Here is a 21,390-nt window from a genome sequence, read left to right on the forward strand (position 1 = left end):
CGAGTCACGTGGTACCGCGTAAAGTGCTTTACTGTACGTCATGACGGTGACACAGAGCGAGGAAAGTCCATTCACAGTGCATATTCTTCTTATTGATGAGTGGAATCAAATAGGGAACAATAGAGAATATGTTTGCATTTCATCTTTTAGTTCCTAATCGAAACCTGAAGGCCATCTTCATTGGTGAGGGTGACAAAAGGATTCCTGAAGGAAGACCTGCAATTGCAACAAACCATGCTTTTCGTCCCGCGTAAGAAAATATAAGACTTCAGAAAAAGATGCTTAAGTAAAATCCGTAAAGACTCTCCTAACTTAGACTGAGTTGTCTAAGCCCTTTCATTACTTAGGATAAAGGTCTTGAGTTTCTTGCCCGGACTGCCATCCAAGATCGTCCTATGATGCTGGCTAGTACATCCTAGCAGGGTCCCACCGTTGGCAGAGCAACGGCTCTAACCGGATCAAGGACCCTGGTCTTGTTTATCTCGATTGTCCAAAGTCCAAAGCTCAAGGGTACGCGCAAACAACGTCGTCTCTCGATCTGTATTTCGCATGTGCTTGTTTGTTTAAATATTTTGTCGAGACCCCATGTCTTAGTTCAACAGCCCTACTTCTCGCTTGTGATTTAATACATCTTCATCTCAGCATTTCTCATTCCTCTCCTCTCCCACTCTGTCTTGGAGTACCTCATACACTCCATTGCAACATAAACACATCACCTCGCGACCCCACCAACCGCCGCCTATGATTTTTGTTTAGTTCATGGCTTCGCATTGACATTTTTACACCTTGATTTGCGCTTCCAGGGTGACACCATGGAGCACGCTTGGTTGGACTCATTGTCCGAGGATTGGGTTTCTCAGCCCAGATCTGATTCCTCCGCCATTCAACTTCCCCCTTTGAAAGATACCGAAGAACCCAAGACAAAACCAAGAGAGACGCCGAGTAGGATACCGCGTAGAACGTTGGGCTCACGGCCCCAATTATCGTCAGCTGCTCGCGATTCGAGCTTCAACATACTTAGCGAGCGTACCGCGAATGATATCAACATTTCCAGCCAGCGCATCGTTAGACCATCATCACAAGGCTCCAAATTCCCACCCGGAAGGTTTGCCAGTAGATCTGTCTCTGCATCCACGACCGCTTCTGTTGTTCATAACACTATTCAGCACAAATCGTCACCTGGAAGGCAGCAGGATACACCAGAGTGGAAGAGACGACTGGTGTACGGCGACGTTCAGTATGGCGAACAGCGCGACCTGTTTTGCTCAGCTGCGACCGGATTACAAGACATGTTCAGACCGCCCGACGCTTCAGGCGACGATGCAGACGAAGAGGGACGCCTGGAATCATCTATGATGCCGTCTAGTCCACCATCATATCCCCAGCGCGTTGCCAGCAACGATCTCGAACCCGATCTGAGTCAACTCGACGAACTTGATGAACTGGAGGACCAAGAGCCACTGTATCCAAACGATGTTACACCGAGCCCTAGCCCCCGACGGGCACAAAGAGAGATAAAATACACGCTCAATGTGGAAGATTCTATGGTGTCTAGTATACCCAGCCCCCGAGATGAAACTCCCTCAAGACACCGAGACGAGTCTTATCGCGATGAAAGCTGTTTAAGCGCTCCCTCTGAGACGAACGGAAGCGTTCGAAAGATTAGCGGCCAAAGCGTGATTCGCAATGAAGATTTCAGTCCCATTCTTATCGGCAAGCAGAGCGACAAGGACGGCAACATGGATTTTGCGCCCATTGAGCTGCCAGCAGACAGATTGAAGCAGAAGCTCGAAGCCTTGCGCATTAATCAGATGCTTCTCGACCCTGCAGTCGACCCTAAGACGGGATTTGACGAGCCTAATCCGGAAGCTTCTGCCACTCCCGAGGATACTGAAGAATATGCAACAAAGGGCGGATTCTTGAACCTCCAACGAGGGGGTCGATCAGGAGATGGTTCGTTCCGCTATCGTGATCTCAGTCCTGGCCTGGGTGTTGACACAAGTGGAATGCTTCCAGAGGAGTCCCTGCAGGCCAGCACTCCCAAACAGTTTCCTTCCGTAAGAACGGAAGCTACCAACCCATATCAAAATGACTACTTTAACATCAGCCCGTCCTTGCCACGAGCCCCCTTCCCCAGTCCAGACAAGAAGCAGATTAATCAGGGCAGAAGTGCGCCATCTGCTGGAAGTCCCCTCAAGCTTTTTGGCCCTTATGATACATTTACCAATCAAACACTGCTCCGGCGTATCAGTCAGTTCGAGGAAGGCATGTCGGGTACCCCTTCCAGGCAATCCTCAGCATCTCAAGTTCCTCATGATCAGTCTGATATGCCCGCTCAGGAATACGGAGACTCCATGTCTAGCCCTGCTTTACCGACTACGAACCACAGGCCTATCAGTGGAAGGTCTTTCAGTCGCTTTGGCCTTGGAGAACTTGAAGGATACGAGTTTAGTGAGGAAGTTTCATATGCCTCTCAAGGAGATGCAATCTATTCCGACAAGGAAAATGATGACCCTCAATCACCAGATATTCCACCAGTCGAGTCAGTTCTTCAACATCCGGAGCAGGTAGCGTCTCCCAGTCATGACCCTCAATTGCTCGTACGCAGACGCCGGGGCAAGTCCACATCATCATCTGGTAGCAAGCATCAGAGGGCAATCTCGGGTTCTAGTCACATCCACAGCAAATCTCTGAGTCCAGCAAAGGGTGCTCCAGGCAATGTCAATACCCCCAAACGCGATAGCGGATCAGAGGGTAAGAGACCTCGAACGTCTCCGTCCAAGGATCCAACGCCAAAGCGTCGCCGAACGCTGCATCGTTCCGACATTGCCTTTGGCCGAGAGGATCGGTTAGAAGGAGTTGAGTCCGCCAGCCGTGACATGCAGTCGATTATGGGAAGGAAACGCAAGGATGCACGACCTAGTGAGTTCCAACTTGCGAACCCCAACGTGCTTGCGATGAGAAACATTCTCCGCCCGCGCAGTCCTACGCCAAGCCGTGGATCGTCCCAGCGTAGTGAGCCGAACGAGACCATGCACTCGGAGGATGATATGACCCAAGAAAAACCGAAGAAGACTCTTGTCCGGGCATTGCAGGAGGAGACTCTTGGTTACTCTACGGATGGCCATAGTGAGGTCGACCGTAAACCATCTATTAGGACTCAGGACTTTGTCGACCAGGCTGCACAAATCATGGCCATGATCCGCAACCAAGTGAGACCACCAGGTCTCTCAAGTGTGGAAGAATCGGAGGCTGAGCGTGGCACACCCGAAGGGGATGACCTCGACGACTCTTATCAGGAGTCAACGAATGAGCCCCTGTCTCGTCCTCCAAGCCGTGAAGGAAACCCGATGCCTAGACCACCTAACCACCAGGAAGATCCAGAGCTAATCAAGCGTTTGAGGAAGTATCAGGAGTTCAGCGACATGGGAGACATCATTACCTTATCTATGCGATCCATGGGCCTAGTCAAGGAAGCAATTCTTGCCGATCAAGAGGTTGAGCGGGAACTTGAGAAGGCGCCTCGCCAGCGATCAGAGCTGTCATACAACACAGAGGACGAAGTCATCAGCGATCCACCAAACATTCGATTGTCAGCTGGTCCTGCTCATGATGCGCTGCCATCGAGCCCCTCGCGCGACTATCACTCGCAGTCATCGGGGGTTTCGACAAACAGAACATATCCTACAACGTCTTCGCATGGCTCTGAGACCCGAAGAACTATCATGCCCGAAAGTGTGTCACATCTTATCCCGGATCGAGTGGGCAGTATGTATCTCGATAAGCAAAACAATATCTGGATCAAGAAGAAGGAGACACCTTCGCGGCGGCCCATGAATATTCTTCCATCAGACAGCGAGGATGATCCTTTCGCCAGCATCCCAGATTTGTCTGTGGATTTGACGAGAGAGATGCAGAACCTCCATCTCACCACCGCGAAGAAGAGCAACGCGGCCGGCAGCCCAAGCCAGGCGAGGTCACCCACCAGCCCATCCAAGTTTGCAAAGTTCCAATCTGCTAGAGGCTTTACGACATTGTCACCTGATGGGCAACTGAGCCCGGAGATGAATAGCCTTGTCGGAGAAGAGTTCGACAAGTTAGATGCCCGGGTAATGGAAGATTCTGAGCTGTATCTTGAAGAATCTCGCCAAGATGAGAGCAGCTTCCACGACGACAAGGCTAACAGTACTCCCTCGACGACCACCAAGAAACGCAACCTCACCATCACGTTCTCTTCACCTGTTGCATCCATCATACAAGATGTGGTGGTGGCAGAGGATTTGGACAACCTTGAAGATGATCCTGAGCTTCCAAATGGCCATTTCAACAGTTCATCACCTAGGAAGTCGCCAGGCCATGCCAGTATTGGAAAATCAGCGTTGAAGAACGGCGGTAATGGACAAGGCTGGAGCAACCGTATTCCCTCACGAAATGGCCCAGCATTTGTTCCTCGACCTGTCTCGCGGATTGACGAGCAAGACGAGGATAGCACGATCGAGCTTCCCATTGATGACCAGCGCCAAGTCAGCATCATTGGGGACACAAGCGTCGTCAGTCATAAAACACCCGACGGCCGCCGCACCAGTCTCAGCTTCGTCGTCAACCCAACACCAAACAACAACTTCTACCCAACTCCTACCGACGACAGTGTCATGATTGGCCAGAATATTGGAAAGCTTTCCCTTAGCCCTTTGTCTGAATTTACTATCAATAATACGGATCAGTCGTTCGGCTTCGAGGTCAGTTATGTTATGGGTCGACGGCACGCGGCCGCTGGAGATGGTTCTAAGAAGGTCATGTCCATGACGATACGGGAACTTGTGGACAAGCTTAGTGAGGTTGAACCGTATGAGCCTTACTGGGAAGACATCACAGAACTAGATCTTCAAGAGAAGCGACTGGGAAGTCTGCACATGTTGGACCAGTTCTGCGGGAAGCTGGTGACACTAGACGCTTCCAAGAATGCACTGGGGCACTTGGACGGCGTGCCGCCTAGTGTTCGGCAGCTCAAGGTATCGCAGAATATGCTGACCGAGTTGACATCTTGGGATCACTTGATGAACCTTCAGTACGTGGATATTTCTGGTAACGAGGTCAAGAGCCTTTCTGCTCTCAAGGGTTTGGTACATCTGCGAAGCATCAGGGCCGACAACAACCAACTGACGAGCCTTGATGGCCTCGATACCCATGATGGACTGCTGTCTCTTCGAGCCCGAGACAACTTGATCGAGGAAGTTGATTTTGCAAGAGTTAAGATGGAGCGCCTCACTGAACTCGATTTGGGAGGCAACAGAGTTTCCTCGGTCCGGAACCTCGAGTTGGCTCCCGCTCTGTCGCGGTTGAGGCTGTCCAAGAACAAGCTTACAAGCTTTGTGGTGCCATCGTGTATCAAAACACTTCGTCAGTTGGAACTGAGCGATAACCAACTTACCTGTTTGGACGTCAGCAACTTGCCCAACTTACACTCAGTACATGCTGATCGCAACCGCATTACTGAGTTGAGTGGTTTCAGCCGAGCTCGAAAGCTCGATAGCCTAAGTCTCAGGGAGCAGCGGGCAGATAAGGCTCTCAACCTTGGCTTCCTTTCTTCAGCCTGCGAAGTCCGCAAGCTTTTCCTTTCTGGCAACTACCTGGGCACCTTTGCGCCCACAGTGGACTTTCTCAACTTGCAACTCCTTGAGCTCGCCAACTGTGGAATTCAGGCGTTGCCAGACAACCTTGGTCAGCTGATGCCTAACCTCCGAACGTTGAACATCAACTTCAACGCGATCCGAGATTTGGAACCGCTCCGGTTCATTCCACGACTCAAGAAGCTCCTGGTGGCAGGCAACCGACTAGCTGATTCTACCATGGTGACCGAATTGCTTATCGAGTTTCCACACCTCACTCAACTTGATCTGAGGGACAATCCTATCACGATTGGTTTCTACGCGCCAACGCAGATGTTGGTCCCTGCGGATCGCGAGGGTTACGTTGACCCGTTTATGCTGCCTGACACAGATGTCGAGCGTGACCAGCTGTTCTCTAGTCGACTAGATGAGATGACCAAGTTACGGCGACGACTACACCAAATTGTGTTTGTGGCAAGTTGCAAGAGATTACGAAAATTAGATGGCCTCGGCATCGACCGAGAGACGGTCCTAGCCAAAGACGCCGTGTTTCAGACACTGGTTGCTGAGGGCCTGTTGCCAGATGAGACACTCGTTGGTGAAAACTCTTCACCTTGCAAAGATATGACGGCGGAAAATAAGACGATGGGGACGATGCGAAGCAGCCGTTGGAATGCAGAGGACAGCTTTGCCTAAGGGGCACTACAAAAGTGTATAATTCGAGAGGCGAGAAGGGGGTTTTGAGCTGTGCATATTTGAATGAGGCGTTTGTGGAATGTTTTGATTGGTTTTGATTTCTTTTTTTTTTTTTTTCTCTCAGATCAAGGGAGCGAGAGGCAGGCTAGGGAATGGCCCTTAAAGGGGTAGGAAAACGGATCATGAATGAAGATGGCATTGCCAGGCTGGATTTTGGCATTGGTAGGAGTTCATGGGATTAACTATTACGAGTAATTATCTTACATAAGGTAGCTTATGGGGACATGAGCTGTATGAATACTACATACATGATATGAAGCTGAACTGAAGATGAAGCGTTGTAACAGAAGTGAAGAGAAAAGAAGTGAAGTGTCAAACAGTTAATTACGAGACGCATTGACAAGGGAGGTCTTAGCCTGGTCTGTCATGCGGATGATGCTGTAGACCAACTCAAAACGCGTCCACTCGGTAAAGTATCAGGTACGAAATGGTAATCTTCAAGGGTACCTTGTATCAGAATATTAATTGGCTGCAGGATGAAGTCACGCTGATCATTGCAGCCTCATCGACGTCAGAGATACGCACTCCATTTTGGGTGCTCAATTATGAAGCTTCCATTCTATCAAGGTTGCTCATCACCGCGTGATACAAGACACAACAAACACGATTCTGACTCTTCTTTTCCTTTGAGAGGAAGAAACAAGCCACATATTGTTTTACTGACGAGTCAGACATGGGCTGGGATGCGAAATGTTCTGGAATTGTCCAGGGTGCGGGAATCTTCGGGCTGTTGGCCAGGCATAGTCTAGCTAGGATGGCCCTGGAGATGAAATCTATCTCAACTGTGCACGAGCTTGTAAGTGATCATGTCTGAGCTCAGCTTTTGGCGCTGTCGGTTTAAAATAACAAGCTTTTTTGCTGGTGGTGGCCCCTTGAGCTTGAAGAAAAAGGGAAAGGAAGAACCCAACCGTGGAGACGAGCGTCAGGTACCCTTTTGATACAACAGGTTGGCAGGGAAATAGTGTATCTGTTAAAACAGAGGAGCTATCTTGGCGTGGTCGTGAATTAGGGAAATCATTTGTCTATCAATATCCTTCCATTATCTGGACGTTTGGGTTTATCGCTTCCATTCTGCTCGGTTCGGTATCAATGCCTGCTACAAATTCAGGGCGGGTTGGTGCGGTAGGGCGACTTGGGCGACTTGGGCTCCCTAAAACTGATAGATGATGCCCTGAAGACCAATCAGTTTTACGGAGGAGCAACAAGCCCGGACGACCTAAAAGGGCATAAAGCACCCGGCATGGACTTGACCTAACTAGGTGCTGGGGTTACAGGTACAGATTACTTTGAAGAGGCGTAGTCTGGTTGCTCTGACTCTTTCTTCGTACCTAGGGGGTAATTTTAAGACATTATTCAATGGTTGCAAAGACAACAGAATATTTTCCTAATAGTTTGCTTTGAATGCTTCTCCCATTCAAAGCTGCTTCCAGCTTCTTCATCGCAATTCTATGAATATTGTCATATCTTACCTAATATCATATCGACAGCTTCCATTCATCCCGTCCCCATGCAAAAGCACATGTACCCAGTACAAACCCTCGGTTGTCTTTTCGATCGCACACCCTCCCTCGTCTGTGCAACCCACACCCTTCATTATTGATTGATTGATCGATTGATCGCTTGCTTGCTTGCTTGCTCTCTCTTTCTCTGGCTCTCCTCCTTCTCATCTTTTTTCTCTCAGCATTTTACCTGTCTTGTCCCCTAGACAAGCATAAACCCCCAATACGATTCGATCTCTTCAGCTATGGCGACGGCCATGGAAGCGGCCGACCCTATGTCGTCACTCCAGAGGTCCGTCTCCCAGCACAGCAGCGCCTCATATGCGTCACACGCCTCTCACGTATCCCACACCTCGAATCGAAGCTCCAGAAGCAACCGAAGCGCAACTGTCAGAGGCCCTCGCGGTCGCAAACGTCCCAGTCAGCCTGTTAGCTCTGCGAGTAGTATAGCTGCCAGCGACAAGAGTCTCACGAGCTTTCCTAGCTTCTCACCTGAAAGCCCAGGCAATGATCCACTCAGCGGACAAGACGATGCTCCCGACGACACTCCCGTTCCTCCCACTGCGGCCCCGGATGTTGGGCGCAAATCGATAGTTGATCTGACTGGAGGCTCAGATGTGCGAAGTGCCTTGTTTGAGGAGGACCATCCGGTGCGCAAGGTCCCGGGCTCGTTGCATAACGCCGATGACGAGCATCTTCAACGCTTGATATCGCGGCACGGCGCCATTGGACTGATCAGACAAATATCCGAAGACCTCGCTCAACGAGATGCCCAGATCGCCAATATGCGCCGCCGCGCTGATGAACGAGAAAGGGCCTTGCGCAAGATCATTCGAGAATGCGGCCTCTCTAACCTGGATCTTGAAACTCGCCTACGGACTGTGGAGGCTGAGCTACGCGCGGCCAACAAGGGACTCCGGAGAGAGGATACTGGATTAAGCGACCTCATGAGCGATGCGATGCAAGACACTGTAGTGGCTACTGCGTACGGCGAGACAGTCGCTAAGAGTTCTACCATCCGCGCAAGTAGCCAGTCTTTCAGCAACCCCAGCGAGAACGGCAGCGGCAAGGGCACGTTAAAGGGGTGGAAGGATTATCTCTGGGGCTCTGGAACCGCAAAACGAGGCAGCCGTACTAACAGTATGAACGGCGAAGGAGTAAACCCTACAACTGTGATTCGATCGCACTCTAGTATGGACCGACGACCAACGTTGCAGGAGGATCTCTTCAGTCCACCAGACACGCAATCTACTCGAAGCCCAAGCCGTGCATCAAGCATTCAATCGGGCGCAACTGGCGAGCGCAAAGCATCGTCATCGCTCGCAAGCATGGCCCTTCGTTTGGTGGCGGGCGGAGCTATAAGTACACGCGAGGCTGAATCTCGAGGCCGTGCTACCAGCACTACCTCCAATAAGGGTGGCTCTCTTCGAGCTGCTTCGACTACAAGCAGCCGCGCGGGTCAGTCTCGAGCAGTGTCGATTGCTGGCGGTCCCAAGGCGTTGATGGCGATGCGTAAAGCGACACCAGGATCATCCGCTCAAGGATCAGGCCGATCACAGGGACAAGAGGCTTGGGACAGTATGCGAGGCAGCCCTCCGGATAACTTATCATCTCCACAAGAGAGCTATGGGCCTGTGGAGATGGACGCTATTCGATCACCAGAGTCACAGCCACCAACATTAACACATATTTATAACAACTTTCCGAACAGCGAGTATCTGACGGACCGGTTTGGATTCATATACGATCAGCGACGCAAGAAACGACAACGCGAGGCGGCGCAGGTGGCTCGACATATTCGTAAGGGCAGTCGAACAGAGATGCTGGCTAACGGTCGAGGTGGCATTTCACCCAACGCGTTAGAGGACCTTCCCAGCCCTAAGGGAAGTGAGTCGAGCGAGGGACGTCCTGAGAGTCTGAACAGCATGGAGGAGCGTAACGCGGAAGAGGGCAAAGCTAAGAGATGGACCGATTATCTGAAAATCGCAACGTTCCCTACGGAACTGCTGAGTCACACTCCAAGCATCGCGATACCGTCAATCGAAGTTATGGAGGGAGCTCAGACACCCGAGCCAGAGCTATACCCCACCGAACCTGTCAAGCCAGTAATCGTTTCAACCAACTCTGGTCTTATTCCATCAGCTAGCACAACTACTGCAGTAGACAGCGAGACATCACGGCCCTCTCAATCCGAATCATCCATCGCCCTCACAAAGGACGATACCGAACCTGTCAAGCTTCTTCTACAACAACTGAGCGATGTCCATGATGCCCTTCAGCGCGAAAAGACAGTTCGATGGAACGATTTTCTTCGAAAGGTGCGCGCCGAACGCAAGCGAGAGGGTGAGGCCGCTATTGCTGCTGCCAAATCCGCTGCTGATGCTCGCTACGAACAACCTGCCATGATCCTTCCTGAAACCCGCGTTGCCGATGGTGAGATGATTGGAGTTTCAGGCCTCGGCGTCAAAGGAAAGGTTGGACGAGCTAAATGGAACGAATTCAAAACCCTGGTTTTGGGCGGCATTCCTGTCACCTATCGCGCCAAGGTGTGGTCAGAGTGTTCAGGCGCTGCAGCCCTTCGTGTCCCTGGCTATTATGAGGACTTGGTCGCTCAGACCGGTGAGGACGATGATGCTGTTGTTGTGAGTCAGATTCAGATGGACATCAACAGGACCTTGACGGACAATATTTTCTTCCGTAAAGGGCCTGGTGTCAAGAAACTGAACGAAGTCTTGTTGGCGTACTCCAGACGCAATAAGGACGTGGGATACTGTCAGGGCATGAATTTGATTGCTGCAAACTTGTTGCTCATGATGCCCTCTGCCGAGGACGCATTTTGGATTCTTACTTCAATCATCGAGAATATCCTTCCCCACGGCTACTACGACCACTCACTCATGGCCTCCCGCGCAGATCAACAGGTTCTACGACAGTATGTCTCAGCAATCCTCCCCAAGCTCTCAGCACATCTCGATTCGCTATCCATTGAGCTCGAGGCCTTGACGTTCCAGTGGTTCCTCTCCGTCTTCACCGACTGTCTCAGCGCCGAGGCCCTCTTCCGCGTCTGGGACGTCGTCCTCTGCACCAACGACGGCAGCACATTTCTCTTCCAAGTCGCCCTCGCGCTCCTCAAGCTCAACGAGGGAAACCTGCTACAGTGCAACACACCTGCTGGTGTATACACATACATCAGCCATCAGATGACAGAGCACGCCATCAGCATCGACGGTCTTCTACAAGCAAGCGAGGGTCTACGAAAAGTTATTCGCCGAGAAGACGTTGAGCAGCGAAGAGAAAAGGCTATTCAAGCTGAAAAGGATATGATCATGGCTCGAGATGGAGACTCAGCGCGAAGCAGGCCCACAGCCGAGACGGAAAGCGAAACAGCTGCAACTCAATCAGGAGAAGAGTAAAAGCAAAAGAAAAAAGCAAGCGTTAAAAAGTAAAGGATAAGATGGATAGAAGGTGTGTGATTGGATCAGGGATCTTTTTCTTCCTTTAGGAGTTTATTGTTTTTGTTTGTGTCTCAGAAAAGGCCATGATACCCACACCCCTGGACCCCCCCAAACATACATAGACATGGTTGTTTGTTCAGGGGAGTTGATGCATTACGGCGTTGGGATATTATCGAATTGGAAGGGTTTACGAGGCATTGGCTTGTTCATATACGAGGGGCATAAGAATAAATACGAAAAGAATCATCATTACTATATCTTGCATGTGTTCTATGATGATGTGGCACTGCTGAGGAAAAGTGAATATCCCCAGCTGTCTTCTATTGGTCTGTCTCTGAACTCACCCAAGACTGCAAGTAACTTGTAGACAACTGTCGAGAATATTATAAAAGTCTCGGAAGAACATTAGTACAAGGTTTAGGATTAAAACCCGAGGTCGGACCATAGAAGCCTCAACTTGTCAAAGATTTACAAACACGGAGAGCATTATTGTAACATTACTCAAGTCTTTGGATTGAAAAGCTAAAGATAAGTTAAGAATAGTCTAAAGTCGTCGTCCCTCATGTCAATAAAGTCCCATCTCATACTCTCCGTTTTGGTATCTAATGCACTGCGATCCTCTCGTTTTCCTTGTCAAGGTCCTCGCCATTGTCTTTGCTAGGGCCCTCGCCATTGCCCTTGTCCTTGCCATTCCTACCATTCTATGGTTTGATTGTAGACATCTTTCTCGCATTCTGCTGCATGAGAGCATCAGCCACCATGATCGCCGCCATTCCCTCGACGATAGGGACAGCACGAGGCACAACGCAAGGGTCGTGTCTTCCCTTAGCAGCGAGAACACCCTCGCCTGAGCCATCGTAGAGTGCTGTGATCTGGTCCTGGCTGATGGTGGCAGGAGGCTTGAAAGCGACTCTGAAGAAGATGGGCATGCCATTGCTGATACCACCCTGAATACCGCCGGAGTGGTTCGTCTTCGTTTGGAGTCTTGAGCGAGGAATGCCTGTCCTCTGTGTGGCAGCGTCGATAGCAGGTGCTGGCACAAAAGGATCGTTATGCTTGCTGCCAGTCATCTCAGCACCATGGAAACCGGAACCGTACTCGAAACCCTTGACAGCGGGAATAGACATCACACCGTGGGCAAGACTAGCCTGGAGCTTGTCGAAGCAGGGCTCGCCAAGTCCAGAGGGCACATTGCGGATAATGCAGGTGACTGTTCCACCAGTGCTATCGTGCTCGTCGCGCAGCTCTGCAATGCGGGCCTCCATGGCTCGGCCAATGGCGTCATCGGGGCATCGGACGGGAAGATTTTCGTCAACTTGTTCACGGGTGAGAGTCTCGCAGAGACTGAGGAAGGCAGGATCGGTGCTCATGGCATCTGTATCAGCAAAAAGCTTGATGGTTCCGACAGAGCTGACAAAGGCAACAATTTCAATGTTGTAGGTCTGCTTCAGCCACTTCTCGGCAACAGCACCAGCGGCCACTCGAGCAATAGTCTCGCGTGCAGAGCTGCGACCACCACCAGACGAGGCCTTAACCCCGTACTTTTCGAGGTAAGTCCAGTCTGCGTGGCTAGGACGGGGGTACATGTCGATGGTCTTATCACCGTAGTCCCTTGGTCGCTGATCCTCATTGGGGACGGTCAATAGAATCGGTGTTCCGAGAGTAACGCCATTCTCGGTGCCAGAGTTAATGGTGACGCGGTCCTTCTCGTTACGAGGCGTGGTGATGGCCGATTGACCTGGCCGACGACGGTTAAGCTGAGGCTGGATATCGGCCTCTGTGAGATCCAGACCGGGAGGGCAGCCATCGATGATACACGAGATAGCTCTTCCATGTGACTCGCCAGCACTGCAAGACAAAGAGATGACTGTTAGCTGGGCTGTATATCGATGGTGAGGTACAACAAGGAAGAGCGGGAGGAAATAGAACTTACGTCGTCACGCGGAAGATCTGCCCAATGCTGGACATGATGAATGTAATCTGTTGATGATGAAAGTGATGTGTTGTTGATGACTGTGTTTGATGATGGATGGGGAGAGATAAAGTGTTCTTGTTCCAATGGTTGATGAGTTGTTTGTCTTTGACAAAGGAAGAAGAAGAAAGATGGCGGCCGTTGGAGAATTGGAAAGGATGAGGCTGTCCTTTGCCTGGAGGGGAACTTCGTTCTTGGTTCCTGCCGATTTCGGTCCAAATTTTTGTGCGTTTTTTTGGAAAGCGCGGGGGAGGGGCAACACGGTAGATGTTTTGTGAGCGATCTGATTGGTCAGTCAAGATAGCCTCAGTCGATGACTTTAGTTGATGTCCCAAGAATTATCAACTCTTGTAGAACATACGCTAGGTTATCAGATAAAAAACATGAGCTATCATATAACTTGGAAGGACCATATTATATACCTGTCATTAAGCGACATCGGGCCGCTGTTGCTGTGACTCAATTGATGTTCATCTATGCATCTGGTCTGATTCCATAAAGTCTGGATAATCGCTCTTCCGCTGTAAAGTCGGAGCCAATAGCTGTAGCTTCAGGTGCATACCACTAAAGCCAGAGCCCAGAGCCCAGAGCCCAGAGGCCAGTACCTCAGTGAGCATTATCCATCTCAACGGATACAAAACGTCATGACAAAACAAATCTCGATCCAGATTATCAATCAATATCTTTCTTCAATCGGTACTTGCCTTTTTCTGCAAGGCACAGCACTCTCACTGGTTTGGATGTTTCCCGAACCCGCACCCGCTACCGTCCGTTGCGGAACTGAAACTGCCCCTATCCGTTAAGTTTACAGGGCTTTCAGCGCCCTATTTCCGTTAGGCGGCGGGTCAACTTCAATTGGAGTTTTCCGCCTCCGGGGCTGACAACAACTCAACGTTTGTTTCCTCAACTCTTTTGCTCATTGGATGCAGTAGCTTCAACGACGAATCTCACCCATTGCCTTGGATAATACCGTATTTCCGGTCCAATAGCATTGTCTATCTTTGACTCTTACTTATTAATCCTCAAATTCTATTCCGATATTGACTCTTGTCATCATGATGCGGCCCAATTGCTCGTTTTTGGGCTCAACGCCTCGAAGCATATCTCGACATTTCCCCTCATTATCAGCCATATCAAGACGCCAATTCACCGATGCAGCTTCTCATTTATCCAATAAGATCCAAGTTTACACTTCAACTTCTCGTGATCCCTTCCTGAACCTCTCTGTTGAGCACCATCTTCTCCAGAAGACGCCCCCGGAGTCAACCATACTCTTCCTCTACACCAATGATCCTTGTATCGTCTTTGGTCGAAACCAAAATCCGTGGATGGAAGTGAATCTTCGAAGACTGGCTCAGTTCCGTAATGATCCTACAAGCGTAGGCTGGACTGGCGGGCCGGTGCAGCTTGTCCGTCGTCGTTCAGGGGGAGGCGCTGTTTTTCATGATGAAGGAAATGTCAACTTTAGCGTCATTTGCCCTCCTGCAGTCTTCGACCGGAACAAGCACGCCGAGATGGTCGTGAGAGCTCTCTCCTCTCTTGGAAAGCCAAATACGCGTGTCAATGAGCGACATGACATCGTTATAGATATCCCTGATGACCCAATCGGCACCTACAAGATCTCAGGGTCCGCGTATAAACTCACTCGTCTTCGATCTCTTCACCACGGAACATGTCTTCTGCGCAGCCCAAACCTGATCAACATCTCAGGCATGTTGCGTTCGCCAGCTGAGCCGTATATCAAGACTCGTGGCGTCGACAGTGTCCGCAGCCCTGTCCGCAACGTCGGCATCGAGAACGCTGCTTTCGAGGCTGCCGTTGTGGAACAGTTTGCAAGCATGTACGGCGACTTCGACGTCAGGGAGGTCATCAGTGACAAGGTACTTGAGATGGATAGCATCAGCAAAGGGTACGAGGAACTACAGTCGCGGGACTGGATCTATGGCCAGACACCCAAATTCACCTTCTCAACTTTCCCTTACGAGGAAGACCCCCGAGAGCGTCCTCAAATGGACTTTGACGTGAGCGACACACTGCTTGGCAGAGGCATATGACAAAGCAACTAACAGGGACATAGACCAAGCTTCGTTTCGAGGCTAGACACGGCGTCGTAGACAAATTCACAGCCGAAGGCCCATCATCTCCCACCTCAGAAGATGGTCTGTCAGCACTCACATCATCATCCATATACAACGTCTCCAGCTGGGGCGCACAGCTTTCCCAAGCCGGCATGGCCGATGGCGATGCGGCAAAGGTCGGGCCATGGATGGACGACATCTTGGGAGTCGACTTCACGAAACCCTAACAATAATGCCGCCGTTGTCTGAGTAGGCTGCAACATGATTGATACACGCAATGTCAGAGAGGTCAACACGAGCAATCTCTTCCGTGCTGTCCGTCTCTTTCATACACCACTTCATACTCCGAGCATTCCATTATTTTGCCCGGTTCTCATGTCATGTCTCACTCAGAACGCGAAGGCGAATCCGAAGAGACCCGGTGACTGCCTAGCCAATTGGTAATGGTTAGCATGTGAACTTGGCACACCATAGTGGGAATGCCCACACACCTTTCGGAGCACAAGAGAGCAAGGCTGGCTGAGCCTCGCACGCGTCGCGTTCAATCAAAATGTACGCGTTGCACTTTATTCGCCGCTTCACAGTCTGGGCCATACCTGGAACCAATATTGTTGGAAGCGAGAAACAGATTCCGGTGTCCAACCAGTGGGCAGCTTGGGGGCAGCTAAGAGCATCACATGGCTTGTCAGCCGACCTAGGGTCCAGTCCATCCATCACGCATCGAAAATTCCCAACATGCGCAGCCTCTCGATAGTGCAGTCTGTGCTCAGCACCACCTCCTTCAGCCTCCCGCTGCTTGATAAGTGACAGTCTTGATCCTGCCTTGCTTCCAAATCCGGCGCACTGTCTAGATCTCATGATATGACTGGCTGGGTCGTTTTGACAAAGATCATTGTGCGGCTGCTGATAAAGCAGCTGCTTTCTGCGGTGAGGATTGTGAGACACTTGGCAAAGGTATTGGAAAGCAGTTCACGGACTGCCGTGGCTGCCGCGTATGAAGCGAAGGAAAGGGGGCAAGACCCCGAAAGATGTACGGGTTGCAGTCCTGAGCATCAGCTTGCTTGATATCAGGTTTTTCGAAACAAAGATCGACAGCCTTACGAAACAGCCAGCAAAAGGAGGCACAGGGTTCACGAAATCTCCGGTATTCAGCTCTCTTTGGACTTCCACGAGGCGTGAACAGTTTTTGGACAAAAGAGCTGAGGAGACGTGGCAAAAGCGTTGGTCCTTGTCGTGAAATTGTGCAATTCTAAGGCGATATCCTTTTGAGATTATTCTGTGTATTAGCCTTGCTCTACAAAAATGTCCGGATTCTTGTTGCAACCCCTTCGGGAGTCTCTTGAGATCTTGAGATGGAGTGTACCAATCCACTCACGGTCTAATGACATGGGCTCCGAGACATGCATTGATGATCTCGCGTGGTAATTGCGACTCTATCGAATTCGTCCCCAGCGCTTAGGTTGTTCCGTTTTAGTGTCCTCACCAGAAAGGCGGTGTCAGGAGTTAAGGCTGTGATTATTGTCAGATAGAGTCTATCTCGTACGGGCGCAAAACTGTGATGAAAGCTGAGTGGCTTCCGCTCTCCTGGGACTCGGGACCCAGACTTTGACCCAGGGCTGATCTGATGTAAGTCGTGTACCGCAGATAAGGCAGGCTATTGTAATAGCAGATATCCGTGTTTTCGACTTGCTTCCAGGTTCTCAACTTACCCTGTTCATTCGGGTGTCTTACCCATGGTCATGTTGACCTAAATACGGGTATCGTCGACATTAATTAATACGACCCTGACTTGACTTGGGTGATATCCGGATTCGTATCAACGCAACCCTCATGAGGCACGAGACTATTCCCAAAACTCTTGGGGAAACCGATAGTTGATCTGGGGTACGGTAGCCTGTGTGTAATCAATCAGTGAGTCCTTGACCCTCCATAATTGCTCATCAAAGACGACATCATATTGACGTTGGACTAAGACATGCCTTGCTTCCCCACACCACCAATACACATGAATGGATGGATAGGTCCATGTCCCCATTTCAATCACCTTCTGGGATCCGCAAAAGCGAGCATGTTGTGCATGAGCATGAGCCTACCCCAGCCCCAAGCTCACTCGCCCAACAAATAGCCTATGGAATTGTCTCATTCAACAGTCGACAAGCTGCCCATTCCCGCCCGTGGCGTTCAGGGATGTCTATCCGTCTCTAATCTAGAGGCGCAGGCACATGTGAATGCTCAAAAGAAGACTGTTTGACAGTCTCAGCAACCAGTTTTGACCAAAACTGCACCCACCATCTCTATCACCAGGCCTCCGAGGAGTAACCTCGACACCGACTCATCACTCATGTCGTGTCGATGATGGTATGATGCTATGTTCATGGCCTAGTGAACGTCAGGGGTGTTAGATCCTTGTCCGTATCTCTCACTCAACCATGGCGATTTCCATGCGAAGTCCTCGGGTAGGTAGTGGAACTGTCTTGCTTGCTTTTTTCCAACAACCCTGTTCCTGGTGTGATGATAATCGCTCACACTCGCACCTACAAACCCGGACAACGTAACGACTCCGCGTGTATTTCATTTCAGCCATAAATAGGAGTGACGTTCTATCTTGCTATTCAGATACCAGCCAGAGGAATTCGTATCATAATCTTCAAGCTGTGTGTGGGCGAGTCCGGCAGTCCAATATCATGAAGGATTGTATAGCAATGTGGCTCAAACAGCCTCAGAAGTGCTTGGGCGATCACCAAGGCTGACGAATCAGTCTAAGCATCATCACCAACCACTGTTTGTCTTGATCAGTGGTGACAAGTGTTTATGTGAACCTAGAGTTGCAACAAAATAGCCAAGTCTATCATGCTCCGTCCCCAGGCTGCAAGAAAACTTGAGGCCTTAATGAAAGATGTCAAAATAAACTCATCAAATAGTCCCCCAAGTTTGGAACAGTTTCCCTGACTCTTTTCGTCATCGATGATGAAGACTCCCTTCTTTCCCAGTCCGTCTGGTTTATGGAGCACCATCTCCGGGAATTAGTACATCTTTCATTTTGGCTGCCGTGTTCTGCTGGATCTGAAGATCTATTTGCAGTTCTCGTCAGTAAGTTTCTGTCCGGGGGAGGGGTACTAAGGTTCATTAGCCATCAATCTGTCTGTGCTCGTATACAGGGGTAAGGCTGGTATCTGCGAGCAATCCCACGAGATACCTTGGGGCCAAGTCCTTCCACAGTGCACTTTGTTCGCTACCTTGGCACACAAGCATGTCAGGAGTTAGCTGCCAGAAGAGTCAGCCGAAATGGCTTAGACCAGAGAATACAGTGTGCCTCTCGACTGCGGCCTTGACCCTGAATTTATGACGAATCATTTTTATGAAAGCAAGAAAAGAGTCATTGGGTGATTTGGGGAAAGGCGTCGTGTGTGTATGTACATACTGTACGACAGTAGACTAAGACCTGCAGCGTATTACTGACGACTATCATTTCTAGAGTCAGGCAGTAAGGTGTGCGCAATTGCCGAGAGCGAGGGTAGCAAAAGTTGAAATTACCAACATTTGATGGTAGGACGAGCGTTATATGCAGTCTGGTATGACAATCGTTGTTGACGAAGGGCGTTGATCAACGCTGACGGGCATTGTGATAGCACGGACTGTAATTTGGCCTTTATCAGATATGACAGGGCGAAATATCCCGAATTGGAAATAAGAACATCACCCTGTACTCCTTTGAGGGCAGCTAAGGTGCGTGAGAGATTGTAGTTGATCGCTCAAGACGTGCAGTGAGCACGAATTATCTTCCTCCAGCGACTCTACCCAAGAATATTACTCGTCAGGCCATGGCTGAAGTTCCCGTCTTACCATTTTTGGCATCTTTGACTCAGCAATGTAACGCCCCAGAACGCCTTTCAAGAACATGACGAAACAGGTGCAGTGCCTCATTCGCTGGAATTGTGGAAGACACCATCCTGCTCTACCGTCGCTTACGGCGGGATCAACGTTTCCAGGTACGGTACGGTCGGAGTAGCTGACCAAGGTTCTTCAAGATCAACGGCACACAGCGGGCATCCAATATTCCTTTTTCTGTCACATAAAAGGGTTCTTGATAATCACATCTGACTCTGGTAGTATGTCCGGCATGTCGGTCATGCTAGGAACCGCAGGACGTTTTTCGATCCATACAAATAACAGCCATTTCTATGATACTCGAGTTGATATACATAGTCTGATATGCCACAATTCGAGTTCCGGCCCAGTAGAATATCTGGGAAATCACCGTAGCACCCCCCCTGCCGCTTGTTGTGCATTGTGCCCATGCAATGCAGTCAGGGTCAACTTGGAGCGGGATCATTCGTCTGCCGATTCTGTGCTGGTTTTGCGATGGCCACGTTCAGATCAGTTAACATCCGCCACGTTAGATGCAGGAACTCGAAGCGCTGTGGTGCATTCTCTTGAGGGCACGGTATGACATAGCGGGCATGTCTCGAATAGGGAATACCACGGAAAGACATGTATTACCGCTCAGATGTCACCTTATTGGTGGATCAAGATCTCTCTGCAGTTTGATGGTAGCAAAGAAGTATGTATCTGGAGACCCGGCTTGCATGAATCTGCGGTACGCTTAGCTCTCTTTTCTCCCTGCGCCGTTACTCGACATCGAATGAGGTTAATAACAACAATCGCGACGAGAGTGAGCAGAAGCTGGTCCGTGGCCTCGGCTCTTAAAATGGGACGGAACGACAAATGCACGGTTGTCAGGCAGGGATACGTAGTTAACTGGTGCGGGTTGGGGCCATCGTCAAAGCGGGAAACCCCACTATCGACAACCCAGCGCGCGCTAATGAGTGAGTTGCTATTGTGAGCTATCCCATCAAGCCTCTGATAGTCAATAACATCTTGTTTTTGATTTCACGGGAAGCATGTCGAAGAGACATACTCGTCAGCTCATAGCTTATTCTGACTCGATGCCAATTGCACTGGGTGTGGATTATGGCGTTGTCAGGCGGGCCGAAATCGGCCAGAAAGAGTGTGATGACAATGCCTTTGGGAGTTCAAAGTCATCCAGGCCTGATCTATACAGAGATCGTAGGAGCACAGCGTCGTATCTCTGCATGCGCCTCTTTCAATTCCAACCCCGGTCTACTAATGCAACGGGTAGTCCAACTGAATCGAGACCGAAGCAGGCGCCTGCAGACTGCAGTACCTATTGTCTCCCAGGGTTGTGACATGCGACCAACGCAGCAACATCCCGACCAGCGCCGACAAGCAGTGTAAAAGGAAGAACGGCAGTCAGGCCACTAAGCAGAAAGCCTCCCAATAAGGTTTTGGGCTTCTTGAACGACCCAACCACGAGGCGCGGAGCCAGCCATCGTTGTGCAACTGCGGCGTTGTTGAGGGGACAAGAGGTAAGGCGCCGCGCTGACAGTTTCTTGGTCCCTTCAGGGTGACGATGATATCGAAAATCGATAATAGAGGTCGTCTACGTAGGCTATCCCTGCTTCGCCTCCCCTGTCAAGCTGGCCACCAGCCCCTGACGGTGCTCCATTACCCAGCGACTTCCCCAAAGGACGGGCCCGCTCGGTGCTCCGCTCATCGTCCGAGCCGGCCCGGTGTTGAGACGCTCTGGTGGTTGTGAGGTGGTTTCTAAAGGTCGGAGCCACAAAACCCCCTCAACCTGAATGCAATGAAGACCCTGTCTTTGTTCTATGAAGCGGTTTGCGTTTCCTTCTTGCGGGGAAAACTACCCAATTAACGAAATTTGAAGCTGGGGAACTCAATGGGGCCATCTCAGTATGGCACAAAGACCAGAAATTAGCAACAAGTGGTTCCATAGTTGAAATTGAGCATGCCAAGATCAATCCAAGGTCTCGCGATCTCTGCACAGATAACCTGACAATAGAAGCGCGAATGCGTTTTGGCAGTAGACTCTGCTCAGATTACCGGGTGGGAGATTTGTATCGAGCCTTGCTTGAAGGAGTTTCACCTCCGGCTGAGAGCTCGAAGAATGCAAAAATGGCCCAAGAAATCCATGAATGAAAT

General features: G+C 50.3%; 4 protein-coding genes across 4 annotated transcripts; 3 read left to right on the forward strand and 1 right to left on the reverse strand.

Annotated features, from left to right (window-relative positions):
* Window positions 1-812: 812 nt before the first annotated feature.
* Window positions 813-6,305, forward strand: J7337_000223 (uncharacterized protein; the record flags this gene model as incomplete). The annotated part of the gene is made up of 1 exon (XM_044817986.1): window positions 813-6,305. One exon carries the CDS (start codon window positions 813-815, stop codon window positions 6,303-6,305), a length of 5,493 nt encoding a protein of 1,830 aa, XP_044685688.1.
* Window positions 6,306-8,109: 1,804 nt separating this feature from the next.
* On the forward strand, window positions 8,110-11,277 carry J7337_000224 (uncharacterized protein; the record flags this gene model as incomplete). Its single annotated transcript, XM_044817987.1, has 1 exon — window positions 8,110-11,277. The coding sequence occupies one exon, from the start codon at window positions 8,110-8,112 to the stop codon at window positions 11,275-11,277; it is 3,168 nt and encodes a 1,055-aa protein (XP_044685689.1).
* A 743-nt stretch (window positions 11,278-12,020) lies between these two features.
* On the reverse strand, window positions 12,021-13,287 carry ARO2 (bifunctional chorismate synthase/riboflavin reductase [NAD(P)H] aro2; the record flags this gene model as incomplete). Its single annotated transcript, XM_044817988.1, has 2 exons — window positions 12,021-13,167; window positions 13,253-13,287. 2 exons carry the CDS (start codon window positions 13,285-13,287, stop codon window positions 12,021-12,023), a joined length of 1,182 nt encoding a protein of 393 aa, XP_044685690.1.
* Window positions 13,288-14,346: 1,059 nt separating this feature from the next.
* J7337_000226 (uncharacterized protein) lies at window positions 14,347-15,596 on the forward strand (the record flags this gene model as incomplete). Its single annotated transcript, XM_044817989.1, has 2 exons — window positions 14,347-15,312; window positions 15,369-15,596. 2 exons carry the CDS (start codon window positions 14,347-14,349, stop codon window positions 15,594-15,596), a joined length of 1,194 nt encoding a protein of 397 aa, XP_044685691.1.
* Window positions 15,597-21,390: the final 5,794 nt, after the last annotated feature.

This window comes from Fusarium musae, chromosome 1 (assembly GCF_019915245.1).
Source record: "Fusarium musae strain F31 chromosome 1, whole genome shotgun sequence".
Lineage (NCBI taxonomy): Eukaryota > Fungi > Ascomycota > Sordariomycetes > Hypocreales > Nectriaceae > Fusarium > Fusarium musae.